At 42.0% G+C, this 20,814-nt stretch overlaps 1 protein-coding gene across 9 annotated transcripts in view; it reads left to right on the top strand.

The window, feature by feature from the left end:
- The window catches only part of SMARCA2 (SWI/SNF related BAF chromatin remodeling complex subunit ATPase 2), a 233,705-nt gene extending 214,152 nt beyond the window's left edge, over positions 1–19,553 (top strand). For all 9 annotated transcript variants that reach the window (XM_088476593.1, XM_088476591.1, XM_088476597.1 and 6 more), the window contains 5 exons: positions 4,739–4,844; positions 7,358–7,459; positions 9,312–9,453; positions 15,674–15,816; positions 16,607–19,553. In XM_088476593.1, coding sequence (XP_088332719.1) covers positions 4,739–4,844; positions 7,358–7,459; positions 9,312–9,453; positions 15,674–15,816; positions 16,607–16,642 — 529 coding nt within the window. In that variant the 3' untranslated portion in view covers positions 16,643–19,553. The remainder of the gene's footprint in view (positions 1–4,738; positions 4,845–7,357; positions 7,460–9,311; positions 9,454–15,673; positions 15,817–16,606) is intronic.
- The last annotated feature ends 1,261 nt before the right edge of the window (positions 19,554–20,814 follow it).

The raw sequence follows: 20,814 nt of genomic DNA, 5'->3' as shown, positions 1-20,814 counted from the left end.
TAGAGTCCTTGCTGAAAGTAGGGTTTTTGTTCCCGTTCCGCTTTCTCAATGCGGGATGGGTTACTACTCTTCTCTATTTCTGGTTCCGATACCCAATGGGTCTCGTCGACCTATCCTCAATCTGAAATAGTTGAACAAGTTCCTCAGAGTGCCCACTTTCAGGATGGGAAACTTCGCGTTCCATCATTCTGGCTATGGAACCGGGTGATTATATGGTCTCCCGGGACATCCAGGACACCTACCTGCATGTTCCTATAGCATCTTCATCTTCCAGTGGTATCAGAGGTTTGCTATACGTCAGCTTCACTTCCAGTTTCAGGCTCTGCCCTTTGGCCTTTCCACAGCTCCATCTGCGCAGCCAGGGTATACGGCTTCTGCCATATCTGGACGACCTCCTATTGCTGGCAGGCTCTCCAGAGGTACTTTTGCAACATCTGCACCTGATGATCGTTTGTCTGCTAGCGCACTGGTGGATGATAAACTGGAAGAAGTCCTCCCTCATTCTGTCACAGAGGATGGTTCATTTGGAAGCCCTTCTGGACTCTCGTCAACAAAGGATCTTTCTGACTCCAGACAAGATTTCCTCCCTACAACTATGAGTGAGCAGTTGTCTGATGAGTTCCCAGGTGTCGGTTCACTCGTCAATGAGAGTTCTTGGGTCCATGCTGTCGACATTCAACATGGTGGAGTATGCCCAGTTTCATTCCCGGTCCCTTCAGGGGCTGATTCTATCCAAATGGAACGGGTTACCACACCGGATCAGGACTCAGATGCTGGTGTTGTCTCCGGAGGTGCGCCTATCGCTGGCTTGGTGGCTTCAGACATCTCATCTCGCCAAGGGTCGCCCCTTTTGGATCCTGGACAGGGTTCTGCTCACGACAGATGCCAGTCTCCGGGGTTGGGTGCAGTGTCGGATCCACTTTCACTTCAAGGCCGTTGGACGGCGGAAGAAGCGGTTCTTCCAATGAATATTCTGGAACTTCGTGCTATGTACAGGGCCTTCCAGTTGTCCAGTCACGCTCTTCAAGGAAGGGCACTGCAAGTTCAGAACGACAACGCCACCATGGTGGCGTACATCAACCGTCAAGGGGGACTCGCAGTCGAGCAGCAATGTCGGAGGTGTCACGCATCCTGTCTTGGGTGGAGTGCCACCTTCCGGCCACCTCGGCTGTCTTCATTCCAGGAGTTCTCAATTGGGAAGCAGACTTCCTCAGCTGTCACGACGTGCATCCTGGGAATGGTCCCTTCACCCAGAGGTATTTCAACTACTCGTGGACAGGTGGGGACTGCCGGAGGTGGACCTCATGGCCTCCCATCACAATCGCAAGCTGCCTGTGTACGGGTCCAGGACAAGAGACGCCGGCGCAATGGACATTTCAGCTGGCGTATCTATTCCCTCCGATATCCCTGCTGCCTCGGGTCCTTTGGAAATTCGAACAGGACGGCGGCACGCTTCTGCTGGTGGCTCCAACTTGGCCCAGACGTCCTTGGTACTCCGATCTTCGGGGCCTATCCATCGACGTTCCGTTTCTTTTTATATATATATATGACAGCATGCTTTCACATGAGGTTAATATGGAACAGCAGGTTTGTGCAGAGTTGGAGCAATAAACAGCATGGTAATGAGATCCAGTGCAGGTTTTCCTGGGATCACTTGTAAGCCACAAGCAAGGCTAATTAGCAGCACCTGTTATCTGTCTTTAAACTTGTGCCAGTGCAAATCCACAATGATCCTGATGGTGAATTAGTTGCCCAGGTTATAGGCCAGGGGGTGACTAGTGTTAAGGATCCTGGACCTGAGGATCCACTGAAAGAACTGTGTTGCTGTATGAAAGATTATGTTTACCTGCTGTAACATCTTGTCTGTGAACATTGCATAACATGAAAATCTGGGAGTATATGCCTTCCATGACGTAGGTACCCACTAAGTAGGGATTTTTCTAAATTCGACTACTCAGAGGGTGAAAAGGTCTAAAATGTTTCCACCACCTGTGCAATGTCCTGACTGACTCATCGTGGCTGTAGCACAGCTCATATTCAAACACCAACTGTCACCCCAAGTGTTGCCAAACATCACTGGCAGTTGGTGTAGACTCCTCTATTTGAATAGTGAGGGAAGGGAATGTGTTACTACAGAGGTGAGAGAAAAATGTGTTACCATAGAGGTGAGGGAGGGGAATGTCAAATGAGTTACTACAGGGTGAGGGAAGGGAATGTGTTACAACACGGGCGAAGGAGTGGAATGTGTTACTACAGGGGTGAGTGGGGGTAATGTGTTACTCCACAGGGGAGGGAGGGAAATAAGTTACTACAGGTGTGACTCAGGGGACATGTGTTACTACAGGTGTGAGGGAGGGATTGTATTCCTACACAGGTGAGGAAGGGTAATGTCTTACTATAGCAGTGATGGAGGGGGTGCATTACTATAGAGGTAAAGGATTAATGTGTTATTGGAGTGGTGAGATAGAAATGGAAACAGTACATTTCTAAGGTCTGCCCAGATGAAACCAGGTACATCAGCAAACATATATATTTTTAGCATGACTGAGATAGTGAAATCTTTGCTTTTTGGTGGTTCAATGTACACAGACTTTGTTTAAGGTACAAAATTATTAAAAATACGGTATAAAATTACCTTCAGGCTTTGTGAATGAGGTGTATATGAAACATAAATGAATTTCATGTATGTACACAAACTTTGATTTACCAACAAAATTATTGAAAATATTGTATAAAATTGCCTGCAGTCTGTGTGTATAAGAAGTATATTAAATAAATGCATTCTGTGTTTAGATTTGGGTCCCTTTCCCAAGATATTTCATTATGATATGCAGATATTCCAAAATACGGAATATTCCAATATCCAAAATACCCCTGGTCCCAAGCATTTTGCATATGGGAGACTCAACCTGTATATGATCCTGTTGTATTGACTCTCTTAAATTTTGCATAGACCAGACAATCCAGACCGGCCCAGCAGTATAATCATTGCACATCCTCCTGCTGCAAACACTTACAGCCATTGTTGTGGTCTCCGCTCTCTCTGCGGCAGGCATCTCCTGTTGCCTAGAGACCATAGTAGCATGATAAGCGCGTGCACTGTTCTGGCTAGCTAGGAACACAGCAGTGCTAAGTAGATGGAGATTATCATGTGCAGTCATTTAATGCTTTGCTAGAGCACCATATAAAAATTCATAATCCTGTACTCTTGTCAGACAAGTGTGGGTGTTTAAAAATGGAGTCATTTTACACACAGCAGCATGATTTCAGCATTGTACTGATCATAAAACATTTAAGAAACATCAATCTGACCATGTATATTATCTTGCACCATGATTTTGAAGTTAAATCCTATTCTTTTTATGTAATATTGGCAATCTTTTTTGCATATATTTGTCTATTGATATTTTTTGTTTTAATGTTGTAAGTGCAAGTATGTTTGAGTGGAACTATTATTTTTTTGTGGTAAGTAACTATACAAATGCTTTTCAGAGTCTCTTCATATTTATTTAATCAAACAATAGCACTATTCTATTGTATTCTTCTAACATTCGGCATTTAGCTCTGTCCACCAGTAGGTGGCATCTTCTGCAAAGCAATTATACGATCATGAGTATTGGTGTTCATTTCATAAACAGCATCAAACAATAAAACCAGAGATTTTTACGTCATTCTATTTATTGGTTCAGCACCGTGATTTCAAGAAAAGGAATCACATTTGCTGTGTAATTTTTTTAATAATGGTCCATATTTACTGGCACAATGTGGAAATATATGTTCCATATGCATGTTACCGTAGATATTAATCCCAGGCAGGTATTGTCCCCTCTATCTGCTATTGGTCTGTCTCAGGGCATTAATTGTTATGTGCACACTTCTGCTTTCTATCTAAGCACAAGAGCCTGGTTATCGTAAGGCTTAGCTGCAGTAAAAATAGACATTATTCTGTGTGCTGTATTTTAAAAAGAAAAATACCTATAGTTACAGCCTCGTTTTATTGTATTATTTGTAAATCGTGGTATTATGCATTAGCCGCTGAGCCAAACGGAAATGACAAAAAATTCCTAACGAGCTACATCTTCTAGCATACCTTTGAAAATGTACTGTTCAGCGCAATTTCTCAGATTATATTATTCATGCTGCAGTTTTCTGAGGAGAATTAGTTTTTTTGGGGGTGGTCTAAAATAATTGCCAGTCAAAATGGTGTTGAACAAGCTTTTGATCAGAGTGGAGGAAGCTGTACTTTCCCACAGCCCTGCTCTGCTATCTGCCTTGCTCAGAAAACCATGTGCGCTGCTCCAGTGTCTGCACAGAGGTCAGTGATCTTTTTGTGAGCTTTGAGCTGCTTACAAGTCAATAAAGGGGAGCCTGACTTTGTTAATGCCCATGTGCACAAGCCCTTAACAGATCCAGTTTTACGTGCAAAATTGGAGCAGCACTGAAGGAGAGTGTGAGATGCGCAACAAATGGTAGAAGATTCCCTACTTCCAAATACTATAATAGGTAAAGGAGGAGAGGAGTAAAGTGGAAAGCCCCTTATAATGCATATTTAGAGGTTGCACACTAGACCTAATTTTGTATTTGCAAGGAGATATTATCTAGGTTTATGGATTACAGATGACGCATCAACTCTAGACTAATACAAACACAATGAGAGTGATACCAAAGAGTGCAGTGTGTGGCTGTCATTGTACTGTGATCTGATTTTAATACTTGAAAATTGTTTCCTTTTTAACAGCTCTGGACGGCAGCTAAGTGAAGTTTTCATACAACTCCCTTCTAGAAAAGAATTACCAGAGTATTATGAATTAATCCGAAAACCTGTTGACTTCAAAAAAATAAAGGTATGACTCATTGTAATTTGAGAGGTGGTCTCTTAAGTGCCCATAAGCGCAGTGACTTAGGTGGCTAAATCTGCCGTCAGTTGCCTGTCCAACCATCACTACGAGTCTGGGTACTTTTACATCGATACTGAACTGTGCAGTCACAGAATATAACAGGGACATTATAGCCACTTATAAAAGTGATTCTTTGCTCACATATACCATAGTTAGGTATCGTAACTCCTTGGTCAGAACGATAGACCTGCACTCTTCACCTCATATGCGCTTTGGCAAAAGAAGCGTGCCTGCGCGCAAAACGGCTATTGGCCAGATGTCTAAACTCTGCTGTCATTTGAACGTTTATCAGAGGTTGTATACCATTGTATCACAAATACATTGTTACAATGTTGTAAGTGATGTGTTTTTGACTCTTTTTGCTTTTGTTTGGAATCTTGTTATCTTCAATGGACATACAGGCACCAGAGTTCCATAGATACGGTAGGATACTCAAACACCATATAGCCTGGAGCAGCTACTGCACTGCCTTTTCTCTGTGCTTCCCCTTAAAGTGGTCATTTGCGTTTGGGTCTTGTTTACTTGTATATTTGTTTTCAAACAAAAAGTTTGGATTTTTTTTTATTTTTTTTTAAATAATTTTATTGACATAGGGCCTGATTCACTGTGTATGCAATAGCGATTACGCACGCAGTTCAACTGCGATAGTATGCTAATCCATTGCGTTCACAATGCCCTCTCAGCACTACATAAGGACGCCCACTTTACCTTACACACATCCATAATGTTTAGCAAGACTGCAAAACCATTGGTACAATCGAGTACCATCGCAGCCTCACACACACTTACACAAGCTCTGACCTTGCTCAGAAATTGCTAACTTCATTGCACGCTATGAGACCTCAGGCTGCGTATGGCATCGCAGTGGATAATTTATGCACACCCCTGCAATTGCGTTCAAGTGCACTGGCCCACCTGCGTTTCGCCGGCCACCCCTCCATCACCATCCACAAATGGCACTTCCTGCGGTGGATCTGCATAGTCACTGCGATCGCAGGGGCCGGTTCATGCACTGCGACGCATGCACAGAATGCAACAATCGCTCAATTGCGTGCGTAATCGCAGTTGCTAACAGTAGTGAATCAAGCCCATAGACCTATAGGCAAATGTACAAACAATGGACCATATGTAAAATTGTACATAAATATTATAAGGTATTATATTGAGTACAAACAGTACATGATGCCAAAACTCCTAAGGAAGTACAGGAGTAATAACACCTGGATTTACCATTTTAATATTTTTAATAGTGTTTAATGCAAAACATTGACAAACAGCAAAAAGAACAAATTTCATGGCTGGGTGGGTTTAAGTTTTTGCTTGAACCTTATTGCAAACTTGTTTTTGGTAATTTTGTACTCGAATACTATTTAACATAATTAATGGCACCTGAAAAAACAAAGTTTCACTATAGTGTCTGGTTATTTAAGACGTGCAGATATCACTACTTACCAGGTTGTTGTTGTCATGCATTCATCCTGTCTGGGCTTACACATCTGTGCATTACAGCAAAGTGCCAAGGCCTTGTGGCACAGTAATGATAAGCACATAAGCCCTAGCAGCTATAACCCCAAGAAATAAAGTATGGTAGTTAACACGTCCGATTCCAGCTTCTAATGGGATGTGATGGCAAACGGGCAACCATGCTAGTGTTTTCGGCTTCTAACTGTATTCCTCCGCCCACCCCTTTATTATTAAATGAGTTCTCCCTAAAGAGGGTGGGATAGAGGAAAAAAGTGTTTGTGTTGCAGGACAGGTTACATGCTGTTCTAAATCTGATCTTTTGTTCATAGAAGTTTCAACCCAAGATATTAAGCAGTCTTGCTCTGAGAACAGCCATGTGCTCTATTTCTATACTTTATGCTAAATGAGTTTGTATACTGCACCATAATCTCTGGAGTGGATTTTGAAGCATTTCCAACACAAATCTGCAATTTGTACCATATATCACTACATCTGCGTTTTTCTCTGTGTGCCATTAGTTCACCACTTTCTATACTGTTGTGAATGGATGTTTTTTTTTTATTTGTTATTTTTTTAAACCATAATCCTCTGTGGGAGTAAAAGGCTTATAATCTTGTCACAAACGTAGCTGAAGCTATCCTAACATAAGTGATTTCTTTTTCAACAGTGGGGTGTCACCAAGAAGCCCCAAACCACTGGCTACTGTAGTATTTATGATCCTATATTTATAGAGTGCCAAGATATTACTCAGCGCTCTACTGCTAACTTGGGGGCTTATAAACAGATAAAATGCAATGGGGAAAGTGATGGCAGTGGTTGGCCTAGGGCAGTGGTGTTGAACCCTGGCACTCCAGCTGCTGTGGGATATGTAGTCCCACAGCAGCTGGAGTGCCAGGGTTCACCACCACTGCCCTAGGCCAACCAGTTTACAGTTTGATTTTATTGCTCAATTGTATTCTCTCTTGATTTTCCTTTTTCTCTTTTTCCAATAATAGGAAAGAATTCGCAATCATAAATACAGAAGTATAAGCGACCTAGAGAAGGATATCATGTTGCTGTGCCACAATGCACAGACATTCAATTTAGAAGGCTCTCAGGTGAGTATTGTTACATTTGTTGCTCATATTGTCTGCGTTAGCCATTGCAGCCTATAGGAAACATATCACTATAGGATCCCTCCCTGGCACTCTCCACTCGTGCATGCATACGTAATAGTGAAGGGACTGGTAATGCAATTCCTTAACTTCTTGCACACTGCAGGGACAGGCCTCTTTCATAGCCCCTGTCCCTTTAGGTGTATTTTAATACATTTGGGAGAATCTAAATTTCTTATTGCCATGAATAGCAGTAATAAGAAATTATAATTATTGGGTTTAGGACCGATAAATAATAACTATGCCCCTTAGTGTCTGCTGTTGAGAAACGTGATAACATATTACAAGGTGTGATGAATATGCAAACATTGACACTGTCAGATACTATAAAAAGGTATCGGACTGTAATTGTGATTATTTTTTCTAAAACATAACCATCTAGAGAGGTGCTATAATCCCTACTCTCTTGGTCCATGACTAATGCTGGCCACATATGAGCAGACCCTGTCATTCGGCACAAGTGTCAAACATCAGGGTCCTTTTCCAATCTTGGTAATCTGGAAATCTCCCTGATGCACCCAGGCCAGGTCACTCCTCTGCACACCAGGCATTTAGGCATGCCCCAAAAAAACCAATCCATTTTTAATTGTTTTGTTTGCCAGCATAATTATTAGGATAATTTCCCATTATTCTCCTAACATACTGCTTGTTCAAGCCTCCTTGATGTCTACTGTAATTTACAGAAGAAAGGGCACGTAGTGACTTTGAACATTTTCATTTCTTAATTACATTTAGTCATGTTTTTTGCAACTTAGTAAATAGCATTTTATATATGAAATGAACATGCTTTTTTTCTAGACCACTCTACACATCACAACATAATAATCATCGAAAGAATGGATTTTCTGCTGGGAAGTTTGTTCTTGTTTTGTGTGAATTCAATGGCTGTCCTAACAGCTCCTGCTACGCAGCCTAAACTGTCATTGGCATCATGAGGGGGTGTGGGCGGTGCGAGACGCACCCTGGTGTCACCCTAGGCAGGTACAGCACCCGGCTCCTGTCATAGAAGTCATTGGGATCTCCCACTAGACCACACCCCTTTTTTTGCGAGTGGTCTCGTCTCCAGCGCGCAGGGATAGTCAAAGTGCGCACTGGGTTTCACCAGACCCTCGGTGACTCCTCTGTAAACTGTCTGCTACACAGAACAAACTCACTTGATGACAAAAAATAGTTATACAGATTTGTCCACATACATCTTAATTAAACAGTCCTTCTAGTCATGCTATGCCGTGGCATGACTTGGTAGCGTTGAGTGTCTCTCTGTGCAAATTTTTACCTTCAAATGCGTTTTACAAGCAATATATATATATATATATATATATATATATATATATATATATATATATATATATATATAGTGCTATATATATATATATATATATAGTGCTATATTCTGTGTGCAACTGCGGGTGTATCTGCATTCTAAATGCTACGTTAGTGTTACAGCCGTGGACACTGTAACGTAGCATTTTGCATGCAGATATAATCGCAGTCACACACAGAATATAGGCATGCCACCTATCATTTTAATCAACAGACGCTGATTGTGTGTCCTATTCCCATCGCTTTGCTAATAGAACACATTTGAACTTAAAAAGTTGCACAAAAAGACTCAGCACCACCGAGTCGCACAACGGTCTCGCGTTATTTTTAACGCGACTTATAGCGCACGAAGGTAAGATGTATGTGGACATACCTATATTTTCTCTTACAGATTTGCCTCCATTGAGTGTCTTATTAGTTACCATTATCGTGTTGTTTTAAGCACTCATTACCTCATGTGCCTTGTTTCTAGATATATGAGGATTCCATTGTCCTACAATCAGTCTTCAAGAGTGCAAGGCAAAAGATTGCAAAGGAAGAGGAGAGTGAAGAAGACAGCAATGATGATGATGATGAGGAAGAGGAGGAGGATGAAGATGAATCAGAATCTGAGTGTAAGCCCATTTTCAAAATCTCCCTTAAAGAAGACATGCCACATTTCTATTTCCTGTGCTGGTAAAAGGGTCTCGACCTATGTTTAATTTTAATTTTTTTAAAAACCAGTGGTTCCCAGACTCGTTCCTCAAGGCACCCTAACAGTCCTGGTTTTCAGCACATCCATACTTAAGCACAGGTGACTTAATAGTACTTCAGTCAGTTTGATTAAACCATCTATGCACAAACATGGGTATCCTTAAAACCTGAACTGTTAGGGTGCCTTGAGGACCGAGTTTGGAAACCCCTGATGTAAACACAGTATCTTATAATGCAACAGTGTTAGCTTTTGCCTTCACTGTAAAAGAGAGAGAGAAAAAAAATCAATTTGTAGACTAGAGGAGGCCTAGTCGAAGGTTTGACGTACCGACAGCACAAACTTGTCCTGGGTCATCATAACATTATAAAGAATTGTGGTGGAACCAGCGGTGTAACGGGGCTGCAGTGTGCCCTGTGCTGGCCCTGCCCCTTGAGCGCATGACATCATGATGTTGTGCAGAACCTACCATCACCTCAAAGTGCAGCACTGCCTGCGGCGTTCTAAAGATACTCAGAGCGGCTGTACAGACTGCAGGGTGCATGCTTAGAGCGTCCAAAGAATGCTCCGGCAGACACTGCAGCAGCGATACTGGCTGCAGGGTGCTGTTCCAGGCAGCGATGGTGCCATACAGAGGACACCGCTCGCACATCCCTAGTTACGGCCCTGGGTGGAACTGAGGTCTTTTCTAAGCAACCCACAAGATAAATACTCTGATTGTAATGGTTTCATACCATAAGAGGAATGTTACTAGAATTAAATATACACATTATACAGTTTGCCAAATATTTAAGGCCCACCGATCCAGATTTTTTTTTCTATTTAAACAAATTTTTTCTTATACCATGACAATGTCCATTAAATTAAAGACCTATCTATGCAAGTGTACCACTAAAAGAAAACCCTGTCTTGAAAAGTAATGTAAAATTCACACTTGTATGAAGAAATAAATTATGCCCATTTGACTTGATGCATTGAAAAATGTGAAATTTTATCTCGTCATAAAGGCGTGAAAACCTTGTGGTTTTCATGTGGTTGAGTGTACAGTATTACATATAACTATAGTACAGATGTCTACACATACATCTTAAGCCAGGCACACACCGGATCGATGTTGGGCCAATATACCGTTTTCGTAACGACGTATCACCTGCATCGCTGAGTGTGTACGCATGATCGCGTGCTACCGCGGCAGCCAGGTTTGATATGCTGCACATCAAACCTAACTGTATCGCTAGCGGCCAGTGCTTTGTTAATGAATGACGAATGGTGATCGTTCTGTCCATTAAAGTCGTCCAGTGTGGAAACACAATCACTGTTCACGGGCATTCATTCCAATGTTGGCAAGGAATACCCATCGCTTCAGTGTTTACCCAGCCTTACTTCCTTGCACCGGGTGTCACCAAACTCTGGTGACGCCTCTTTAAACTGTCTGCTACACAGAGCAAACTCACTTGATGACAAAAAATAGTTATACAGATTTGTCCACATACATCTTAAACAGCCCTTCTAGTCGCGCCGTGGCCTGACTCTGTAGCACCTAGCATCTTTTCATGTAACTTTCTACCTTCAAATGCATCTTAATTGCAAAGCGTTGCGAATAGAACGTACAAGTAGCTTCTGCTGATTAAAATGATATGTGGCATGCTTATATTCTGTGTGCACTGTGGGTGTATTTGCATGCAAAATGCTAAGGTTCAGTGTCAGCAACTATGACGCTGTAACGTAGCATTTTGCATGCGGATATAAGGAAACATGAGGGAAAAACGAATACCTTAAGTATATTAGTAATTGTACTTTCAATTCAAATGCCACATCTTGCTTACATAACTGACACCAAAACGTAAAAAAAAGTTTCTATAAAAGCCCTCTTAATAATTTTTTTTTAAGATTTATGCAAAGGTGTTTCCTTTTTCATCCACATGGAGGATGCCATTACCTCTGGGTTATGTATAGTGAGCTGTAGAGTCGGGCACTAACTAAGACTTGCTCCCACCCCCTATATAACCCCTCCCCTTCCACTAGAACCTCAGTCTTCTTTTTAATGCCTTGGAGTAAGGCACTAGCTAGGTCCAAGCTTTTAGTTAGGTTTAATGTCTTTATTTTTCTGTTTTCCACATTAATCAGGATATCGTCCTTCCAGCCTTTCGTCAGGCTTCAGTGACTAGTGAAGCTTCCTCCTTAGCACTATTGGATGTGGTATGTGCGTTACGCATTTACTTGGAGCACACTGCGTCTTTGAGCCGTACATGTTCTTTGTTGGTATTGATTGATGCACCCGAAAGAGGCTGACCAGCCTCGAAAGGATCCATCGCTAGATGGGTCACTTCTGCCATCCGGCAGGTATATATGTCTTCAAATGTGATGGTCCCAGCTTCAATCCGGGCCCACTCGACTCGTGCTGTCAGGGCTTCTTGGGCTGTGTGGCATGGTGCCTTGGCAGAGCAGCTGTGCAGAGCAGCTACCTGATCATCCATACACACTTTTACAAAATTTTACCGCTTCCATACATTTGGAGCGAGTGAGGGACGCCAGTGTTGGACGAAAAATTATTCGAGTGGCCGGTTCAGACGACCCCCTCCCTTGCAAAGGAAATACAATTTTTACCCACCATAAAGTCTCTACCTTGGAGTCCATCTGGGGGATGCCGGGATCCCTCCCTCGCTAGGTTTCATACTAGTTACCTGTTGGTTTTCTGGTTTTCTCAGTTCTTTCGTGGGTCCTTCTCCGGCTTTGTTAAACATAGACTGAGGTTCTAGTGGAAGGGGAAAGGTTATATAGGGGGTGGGAGCCAGTCTTAATTAGTTAGTGCCCGACTCCAAGGCTCACTATACATAACCCAGAGGTAATGGCACCCCCCAGTGGCTATGGGGAACAAAACATTGCAATTTTGAGTCCATGGCCAGGAAACTCCCCAGATCTTAATCCCATTGAGAACTTGTGGTCAATCCTCAAGAGGCGTGTGGACAAACAAAACCCCACAAATTCTGACATACTCCAAGCACTGATTAGACAAGAATGGGCGGCCATCAGTCAGTATGTGGCCCAGAAGTTGATTGACAGCATGCCAGAGTGAATTGCAGAGGTCTTGAAAAAGAAGGGTCAACACTGCAAATATTCACTCTTTGCATAAACGTAATGTAATTGTCAATAAAAACCTTTGACACTTATGAAATGCTTGTAATTTTACTTCAGTATACCATAGTAACATCTGACATAAAGATCTAAAAACACTGAAGCAGCAAACTTTGTGAAAACCAATACTTGTGCCATTCTCAAAACTTTTGGCCACGGCTGTATATACTGTATAATGTAATACAATTTATTGCAACAAATCCAAGGATGCTCAGTGTTTCAGTATCCGAGAGCAGGTAGATGACTCTGGGCCGGCTCGAGGCAGGTTCGACCACTGCTGTCGAGCAGGGGTGCCACCCCATAGAGGGCTCACCTCTCCCAGTCATCCCGATTTTCAGTGGGATAGTCCCGTTTTTCGGGCACTCCCCAGCTGTTTCCCCCGCTGGACAAAGTGTCCCATCGGGAGGTTGGGCACCCCCACTGCCACGGCTGAGCCGGCCCCGGAGAAAAGGAATGGATGCCGCGAGCATACTCACGGCATCCATTCAGTGCAGCTACTGAAGGAGTGCTGGGCTCGCCCCCAGCCTGACGTTAAATGGGTAGGGGGGCATCGGAGTCCCTCTCTGCACAGGGCGCGGCTCCTCCTCGAGCTGGCCCTGAGGTGACTCATATACAGTAATTTGTGAACACTTTTCTTCCCTATAATGTAAAGTCATCTGTGTTCATTTTCCCTTTGTGGCATGCAGTGCTCCTAATTGTGGAAAATATTTATGTTCTCCTTAATCTCCCTTACCGCGTCTGATTTGTTGTCTGAATTCCTGCTTGGCATATCCCACTTTTACTAATATTTCCCTATGCAAGATGGTTGCTCTTATATTTAAACACAGTAGGTCTCTATCCTTTTGTATTCCAAACACAATGCTAATCTTCCTTTATTAGTTAACTGTGGAGTTATTAAGACAAAAATAAAGTCTGCCAGTTCTTTATAAGTAAGGCTGATGTCTGTGCTCTATATTTAGCTGGTAGGATATTAATCTAATACCAAATTTGCTGTGTCTTTAAGCATGACACAGCCTCTTCTTGGATCAGATAACAAGATGCAAAGATTACTTATACTTAATTTCTGCAGTAAATATGAGAGTTACAATTTATTCAGCTATTAAGTTGCTCACTTATACCAGATCTATGAGCTTTAATAACTCCCTCATCAAACTAAGAGGACACTCTCTGAGGTACCTAGCTGTTGTCTGACTCCACTCATTGACTGGCAGTTATAGGCATTTAGTGTGTAACTGACCCCTCTGTGACTGTGCTCACCACAGGTGAGAGTTAGTGCAGTGTCAGACAGGCTGGTGCTTTCAGTGCTTTCATATGCCCGCCTCCTGTCAGTTATCGGGGCCCTTCGGCTACTGGCCACCTCAGAATAGCCTCTAGTCAGCTACCCAGCACCTCCGTTGACTGTCTGCTCTGCACTGAGACCGACTGCCACTGCTGCCGCTGACTAACCCTTCTCTGTCTTGGTGAATGCCACTGCTCAAAGCTCTAGCTATGACAGGCCCCGGCTCCCTCTCTGGCTCCACCTCCTGTGCCTGGCAGCTCATCCATAGCTCAGCTGCTGCACAGGACACTGGGTGAGCAGTAGAGAAAGGGATCTCAAGACTTAACGGTCAGTCTGCTGGCAGCTCCTTTTATACCTCTCTGTCCCTGTTTTTCTTTCCTTGACAGGAACCCAATCACTCCCAGCTATATCACTCAGCCTTTTCTATAGTGTAGGGAAGGCTATCGGTATGGTTACCATCGATGGTAAAATAGAAAGTGGTCATCGATGGTAACCAACTATGCAATGGATGACCATCGATGGCTTCACCAACCGATGGTCATCCCTGTTCTATGACTGATTGGCCCGTGAAAAAAAAAAAAACTATTCAGTTATGTTCTTCCATCGATGGAGGGAAACTGGTTCTCCCCCATCGCTGGGAAAAAATTTCGACATCCGCCGTAAACCATCGATGATTACGAATCTTCAGTGGCCATCCCTACTATAATGTATGTCCATCCCACACACTGAGGCACATCCACACAACAGAGAATAAGTACCTCATATATATAGTGAATTCACCTATGGCATGAATTCACTAACATTTTACCTCAGAATATATACATAAATGAATACATATCACTGTGTAGATGACCCTTTTCTTAAAGAGAAAATATATATTTTCATCACTACCGTATTCGCTTTAACCCTTAACCAGGGTTACGACATATGACAAGGTTTAGATATATAGTGAACTAGCTGATGTACCTGGTTTCACTCAGGTAGACCTTAGATATTTAATGTTTCCATCTCACCTCCAATAACACATCAGTCCTTCACCTCTATAGAATCACTACTATAGTAAGACATTACCTTCCCTCACCTGTGTACTAACACATTCCACTCCCTCACCTCTGTAGTAACACCTTTCCCCACCTTGCCCATGTTGTAAAACATTTGACATTTCCCTCCCTCACCTGTGTAGAAATACAATCCCTCGCTCACAGCTGTAGTAACTTATTCCCCTCCCATACCTGTGTAGTAACACATTCCCTTCCCTCACTATGCAGATAGGGGGAGCCACGCCATGTTTGGCAGCACTTGGGATGACAGTTGGTGTTGAATATTCAACTGTGCTACAGCCACCATGAGTCAGTCAGGCAGGACATTGCGCAGTGTGAGGAAATATTTTAGCCCTTTTCACCTCCTTAGGAGTTGAATTTGATGAGTTGAAGTTGATGGCCACCTACAGTACATCATAGATGAGAGGAAAAGAGAGGTTAGACGGCCTGAGTGAGTGCCCTGTGCTCAGAGGGTGAGCCTACTTTCCTCAGCCTCCATAGCCCATCTCATGGTCCTACATATCTGCTGTTTCGGTATTCACACTGACTTTTTAGAAATTCTAAACGTGTGAGTTTCTTTCTGCTTTAAATGTAACCAGTTTTCAGTACACATCTCTAACTCTAAATTTTATTGAAATCTGTTGCCATCACAGTTTTATGTGAATTAATGCCACTACTATCTGTTTTAGCAAAATCAGTGAAGGTGAAAATCAAGCTGAATAAGAAGGATGACAAGAATCGAGAAAAGGGGAAGGGAAAGAAGCGTCAGAGTCGTGGCAAAGCCAAGCCAGTAGTCAGCGACTATGACAGTGATGAAGATCAAGATGATAATGTGAGTTCCGTCTTACATATTGGGCTACCTGTCAGATAATATATGCAATTTAGTCTGTTATGGGGACTGGATTGTTGTTGTATACTGCTTTTTGCACAGACTGATTGCTCAGCAAAGATTCTAGCAGACAGGACAGAGAGCCTGATTCAGACCCGCTCGCAAGCGGGTCGATGGTGGCCCAGTGCGCACGCGTGAGCCCCGGAGCGAGCGCAAAAAGCACTCGCTCCGGCACTCGCATCCAAAAGGGGCAGCTGTCGATGTTGATTGACAGCTGTCCCGTTTGGAAGGCGAGGAAGGGGGGTGGCTGAGCAAACTGAGGCGTTCCTGCAGGAACGCCTGCCGTTTGTGGGCGGCCCTACTGACATCACTAGTGATGTCATTAGGTGGACTTCCTGCTCTAATAGAGCAGGAAGTCCACTGGGGCTTGCAGCAACGAGACCCTACTGCAAGGGTCTCGTCGCAAGCCCGATGGTCTTGACCATCGCGACCATCATCATGGCCGCTCGCATAAGCTGTGGGTGGTAACAACAAAAAGAAAAACACACACGCCCTGATTCAGAGCGAGTGCTCGCTTTTTGTGAGCGGCTCTGAATCAGGCCATGAGAACACACACTTGTGTTTTCTGATGAGGCAGGGCCAAACTTTATGATGTCGGGAATAAATGGCTGGTAGACCTTTCTCATATAGATGTACGAACTTATTTTATATTACAAAATATAATATGAAATTAACAAAATAAACCACTCTTGCGTTCTCTCTAGTAATGTCCTTTTTCTGCACCTCTCCCTAGGATCAGTCAGAGGGAAGTGGAAGCGACGACGAGTAACTTACATGGAACTTATTTTCTGGACAGATATCTTCATTTTCTAGTTTCAACTCATCCAATGATTTTTTCTAAAAAATAAAAATTACACAATGGGGTTGTTTCCGTACTCATCATCTAGAAATAACATTAGACTAGTGACAGACATACATGATCTCATCGTGTAAAAAAAAAAACAAAAGAAAAAAAACGTTTTTGTAACATATTGTGACCAAAATGGGCCTCCAATATGAAGCAAGTCACACATTTTTTGATGGAAAACTGTGGATCAGTAGTATATTTCTGTGGGTCGACTTTCACCTGGAAGTGGTTTCCCTGTGCCTGGTTTCCTATACTATGGTGCGGCAATCAGCAGTGCAGAGCTGAAAATATAATATTTTGTAGATGTGAACTGGGACAAACTGATAGAAGTAACTGGTTATTTTATTTTTCGTCAGGCAATTTCAGAGGTATTTTTATGTTGCTGTGGTTTAGTTGTTTTTTTGTTTTGTTTTTTTTCTGTTTTTTTTTATATAAGTTTGGTACATATATGCAACTTTCAGATACTGATTAACTCTTTAGGCGCTGGAAGGGCCATGAGTGTATTGCTTTGCATGCTATGGCTCAGCTGGCTCACGAGGTGTTAATATGCAGTAATTGTTTTCACGATTTTTACCCTTCCTCCCTCCCTCCCATTTTTTTCCAACGTAATGCTCTTTGAAAACAAAGTTCTACTAAAACTACAAACTATATGGCTAAAGTATTTTTTTTCTATTACAATTTCTATTTGTTATGAAGAAGTTTGGGTAAACTTGTTATTGTTGCAAACTATATATAGTATAATGGAATGCTTATTTCTCCCCCCGCTCCTTTTTTTTTCTTCAAATTGACCTTTGTTACCAATGTGGATAATCAGCTTTTCCCTAAAGTGTACTTAATCTTTGCTTTCTTTGCACAATGTCTTTGGTTGCAATTCATAAGCCTGAGGCAAATAAAATCCCAGCAATTTTGAGAAAACCGTTTTATTGTGTTTTCCTAATGAGGAGAAAATTGTTTCTTAAATTTTTTTTTGCCTGTCTTCATTGGAAGCATTTGTACTGAATTAGTAGTAAGAGAGCGAAAAGTCTCCCAACCAGGTTAGTGAGCAGACACGGGCCAGAAATAAGTGAGATCAAATGGTTATGGCTTTAATTTGGCCTTGGAAACTTTCACTACTGGCCACAGAGCTAATCCTGGTCACATTATATCTGGGTCTGTGTTCCATGTGGCCATATACAGATACTAACTAGCTACGTTAATGCAGGCAGCAGATGACTGCACAGATAAAATTTATATCGCTCAAAGTGCTTCAGTCTTTCTTGGCCAGGCAGTTGGTGGAGCCCTAATATTGACATGATTATAGACTTTGGCTTTACGCAGCCTCACAGCTTATCTATAACTAGTTAGCAGCCTGTCAAAATGACGGGATGTTGTCGCGCCTGCGAAAAGTCCCGTTTGTGCACTCAAGCCGGTCACTCTTCTGTAATTTGTTCTCGCCAGCACGGGGGGCTGCGAGTAAAAATGTCAGCGCCGGTGGCTGTGCACGCCTGAACGGAGCAACAATTGTATATATGTACATCATTCATAGAAAAAATGGCACTCAGAGACAGCAGCTAAGCAAAATACAAGTGTACGTGATACATCTTACGTTTTCATGGCCGTAGCCCCATCCCCAGGATTATACACATATAGATTTGCTTTGTGATTCATTGCTAATTTGTGGCTAATGCAAACTCCAAAATGAAAAGGCAGCAGAATAATATATATTGGTAGAAAAAAAAGCTTTACTATATACTCCTATATATTTAGCAATAGTCAAATAAAATCTGTACATTAACATTTTAAGTACAAAAAGGAGTTTTTTAGACCAAAATCATATTGAAATCTTCACTAATATAAATGTAGAATGTTCTATATATTTAAAGAACTTGTCACATTCCATCGTGCTCAGGAGGATGATATTCTTAGCAATGGTCACTTACTCTTTAAGAATGGGGTCATTGCTGCTGATCCTGTATGTATCAAGTAGGTTCATAATATTCCCAAAGTTACAGTCTGCACAAAGGTTGCCAATTTCCCTGCACATTTAGTACGGCTAGCTCCATTTTTATTGTCTGTATGATTATAAAACTTTTACAATGCGCATACTTTATGATGAAGCGGTTGTTTTTTATCATAAGGAAAGTTAGTTATTGTAAAATATCACAAGGGCTGGGTTTTTACTCTCTTTTTATAACTGTACAGTCATATTCATTGCATTTTTGTGGCAATGTTTTCAAAGTACCAACAAACAGCAAAATTACCAAGTTTTTACTTTTTCTTTTCAATTCTTGAAAAGGTTTGTTAGCAGGTGCATGTAAATCATTAAGGGGTCTATTTACTAAGCCTTGAATGGAGATAAGGTACCATCCGAACAGCTCCTAACTGCCATGTCTCAGACTGTTTGAAAAATGACAGTTATGAGCTGGTTGGCTGGTACTTTATCTCTGTTCACTGTATCTCCGTCCAAGGCTTAGTAAATAGACCCCTAAGTCCTAAAGATGCCTCCCAGCTTCATTGTGTATTTCTAAGTCTACAATTACTCTACAAATAAAGCCACTATAGCAACTGCAAATCATTTGTAAAAGGAGAGAGTACACTTTTTTTTTTTTACTGCTATATGTTTATGAGCTCTAGCATATGACAACGCCCTTCTCTTGTTAATTGGTTATTGCACTGTATAATTCCTTTGTCACAGGACTTTATTATGTAACAAAATGTTAAATGCAATTTTATGAAAACTGCTTTTGAAACCAAAGCATGATAAGTGTTGTTGCAAAAATGGTAAGACAAGCTCCTGTCTATAAATGTTCCCTGTTCATCTTGTCATGAATCAAAGCTCAGCATTTTGATTTAATTCTTTTAATTGACTCCTTCTTTGAATGTACCATGTGTTTGCCTGGAAAGGATTATTAGACATGATAATGTGACAAGTACAGTAACCTCTGGAGACTGTCTTATACACAGTTTCTGCAAGGTATGGCTGCAACATTCACATATTATTGCCAAAAATGTGTAAGGGTTGAGATCTCACACATTTGTTTTTTTATTATTTTATTTCTTTCTTCTTTTTTTTACCTTTTCTGATCCCATAGTTACTACATTATGAAGTTATTTTATAACAAACAAGTTGGATGTATGACTATTTATCTGTAGAGGTTCTTTGGTCATTAGCCTTGCAGTACTCATGGCTGTAATTACATTTATCTTAGCTGCTACATGTTAGTCTATTCCCTCTCACTTTAAACACGTAACTACACTGTTGGCTAAAATGTAATGGTAACATTGCAATACTACGATTTGATGCAGGTTGTTCGAACGCAACCCACTTTATTTCTTGCACAGCTGAGTGTCCCTTGTTTCACAAAGTGATCACAATAGTAAGGAATGGACCATATAATACTAACAAATGTATCAATTAATATAGGACAGACAGCTCAAAAGTGCAGTTACTCATAGCAAAGTGACCAGACTAGTGAATGTCAGACTGTAGAACACATATCTGTCGTATTCGCACCACATTAAATAAGCTTTTTTATATTCTTATTTATTCTCCTTATAAGCCTGTGTATGAAGCCAAAAAGTACAATTTTTTATAACTTGACGTTTCAAAACAATGCATTCAGATGTTTCCATGTTTATGAGAAATACATATTTGTTTAATGCTGGCCATACACGTTACAATTATTGGGACGATCCGCCCGTTATCGGCGGATCGTCGCGATAATTGTAGCGTGTGGGGGGGCGAACGAGTGTTAAATATTGCTCGGTCAGGCATGCTGGATTGTCCAGCATGCCCGTCCGATGCGATATTTAGCGGGTAAACTGTCGGCCGCATCGGGCAGTGTATGCCCAACGCAGCCGACAGACAGACATTTCCTGTGTTCCTTCCTACGGAAGGAACAGGGAAATGTCTCCGCCCCTGGGGGCAGAGCGCGGATGTCGGGCTATACACTGTGAGATTTCTCTCACAGTGTATGCCGGCGACGTCTGCGGCTGGCAGGCTGCCAGATAAAATGTCTGTCGGTCTGACAGACATTTTATCTGGTAGTGTATGCCCAGCATAAGACATATTGTAAAATACAGTGAGGATCAGAAGCAGATTTTATTTCGCCAAG

The sequence above is a fragment of the Taudactylus pleione genome, unplaced genomic scaffold (genome assembly GCF_031769625.1).
Source record: "Taudactylus pleione unplaced genomic scaffold, aTauple2 ptg000190l, whole genome shotgun sequence".
NCBI classification, from domain to species: domain Eukaryota; kingdom Metazoa; phylum Chordata; class Amphibia; order Anura; family Myobatrachidae; genus Taudactylus; species Taudactylus pleione.
The sequence above is the reverse complement of the archived record's forward strand: the minus strand, read 5'-3'. Positions and strand labels throughout refer to the sequence as shown.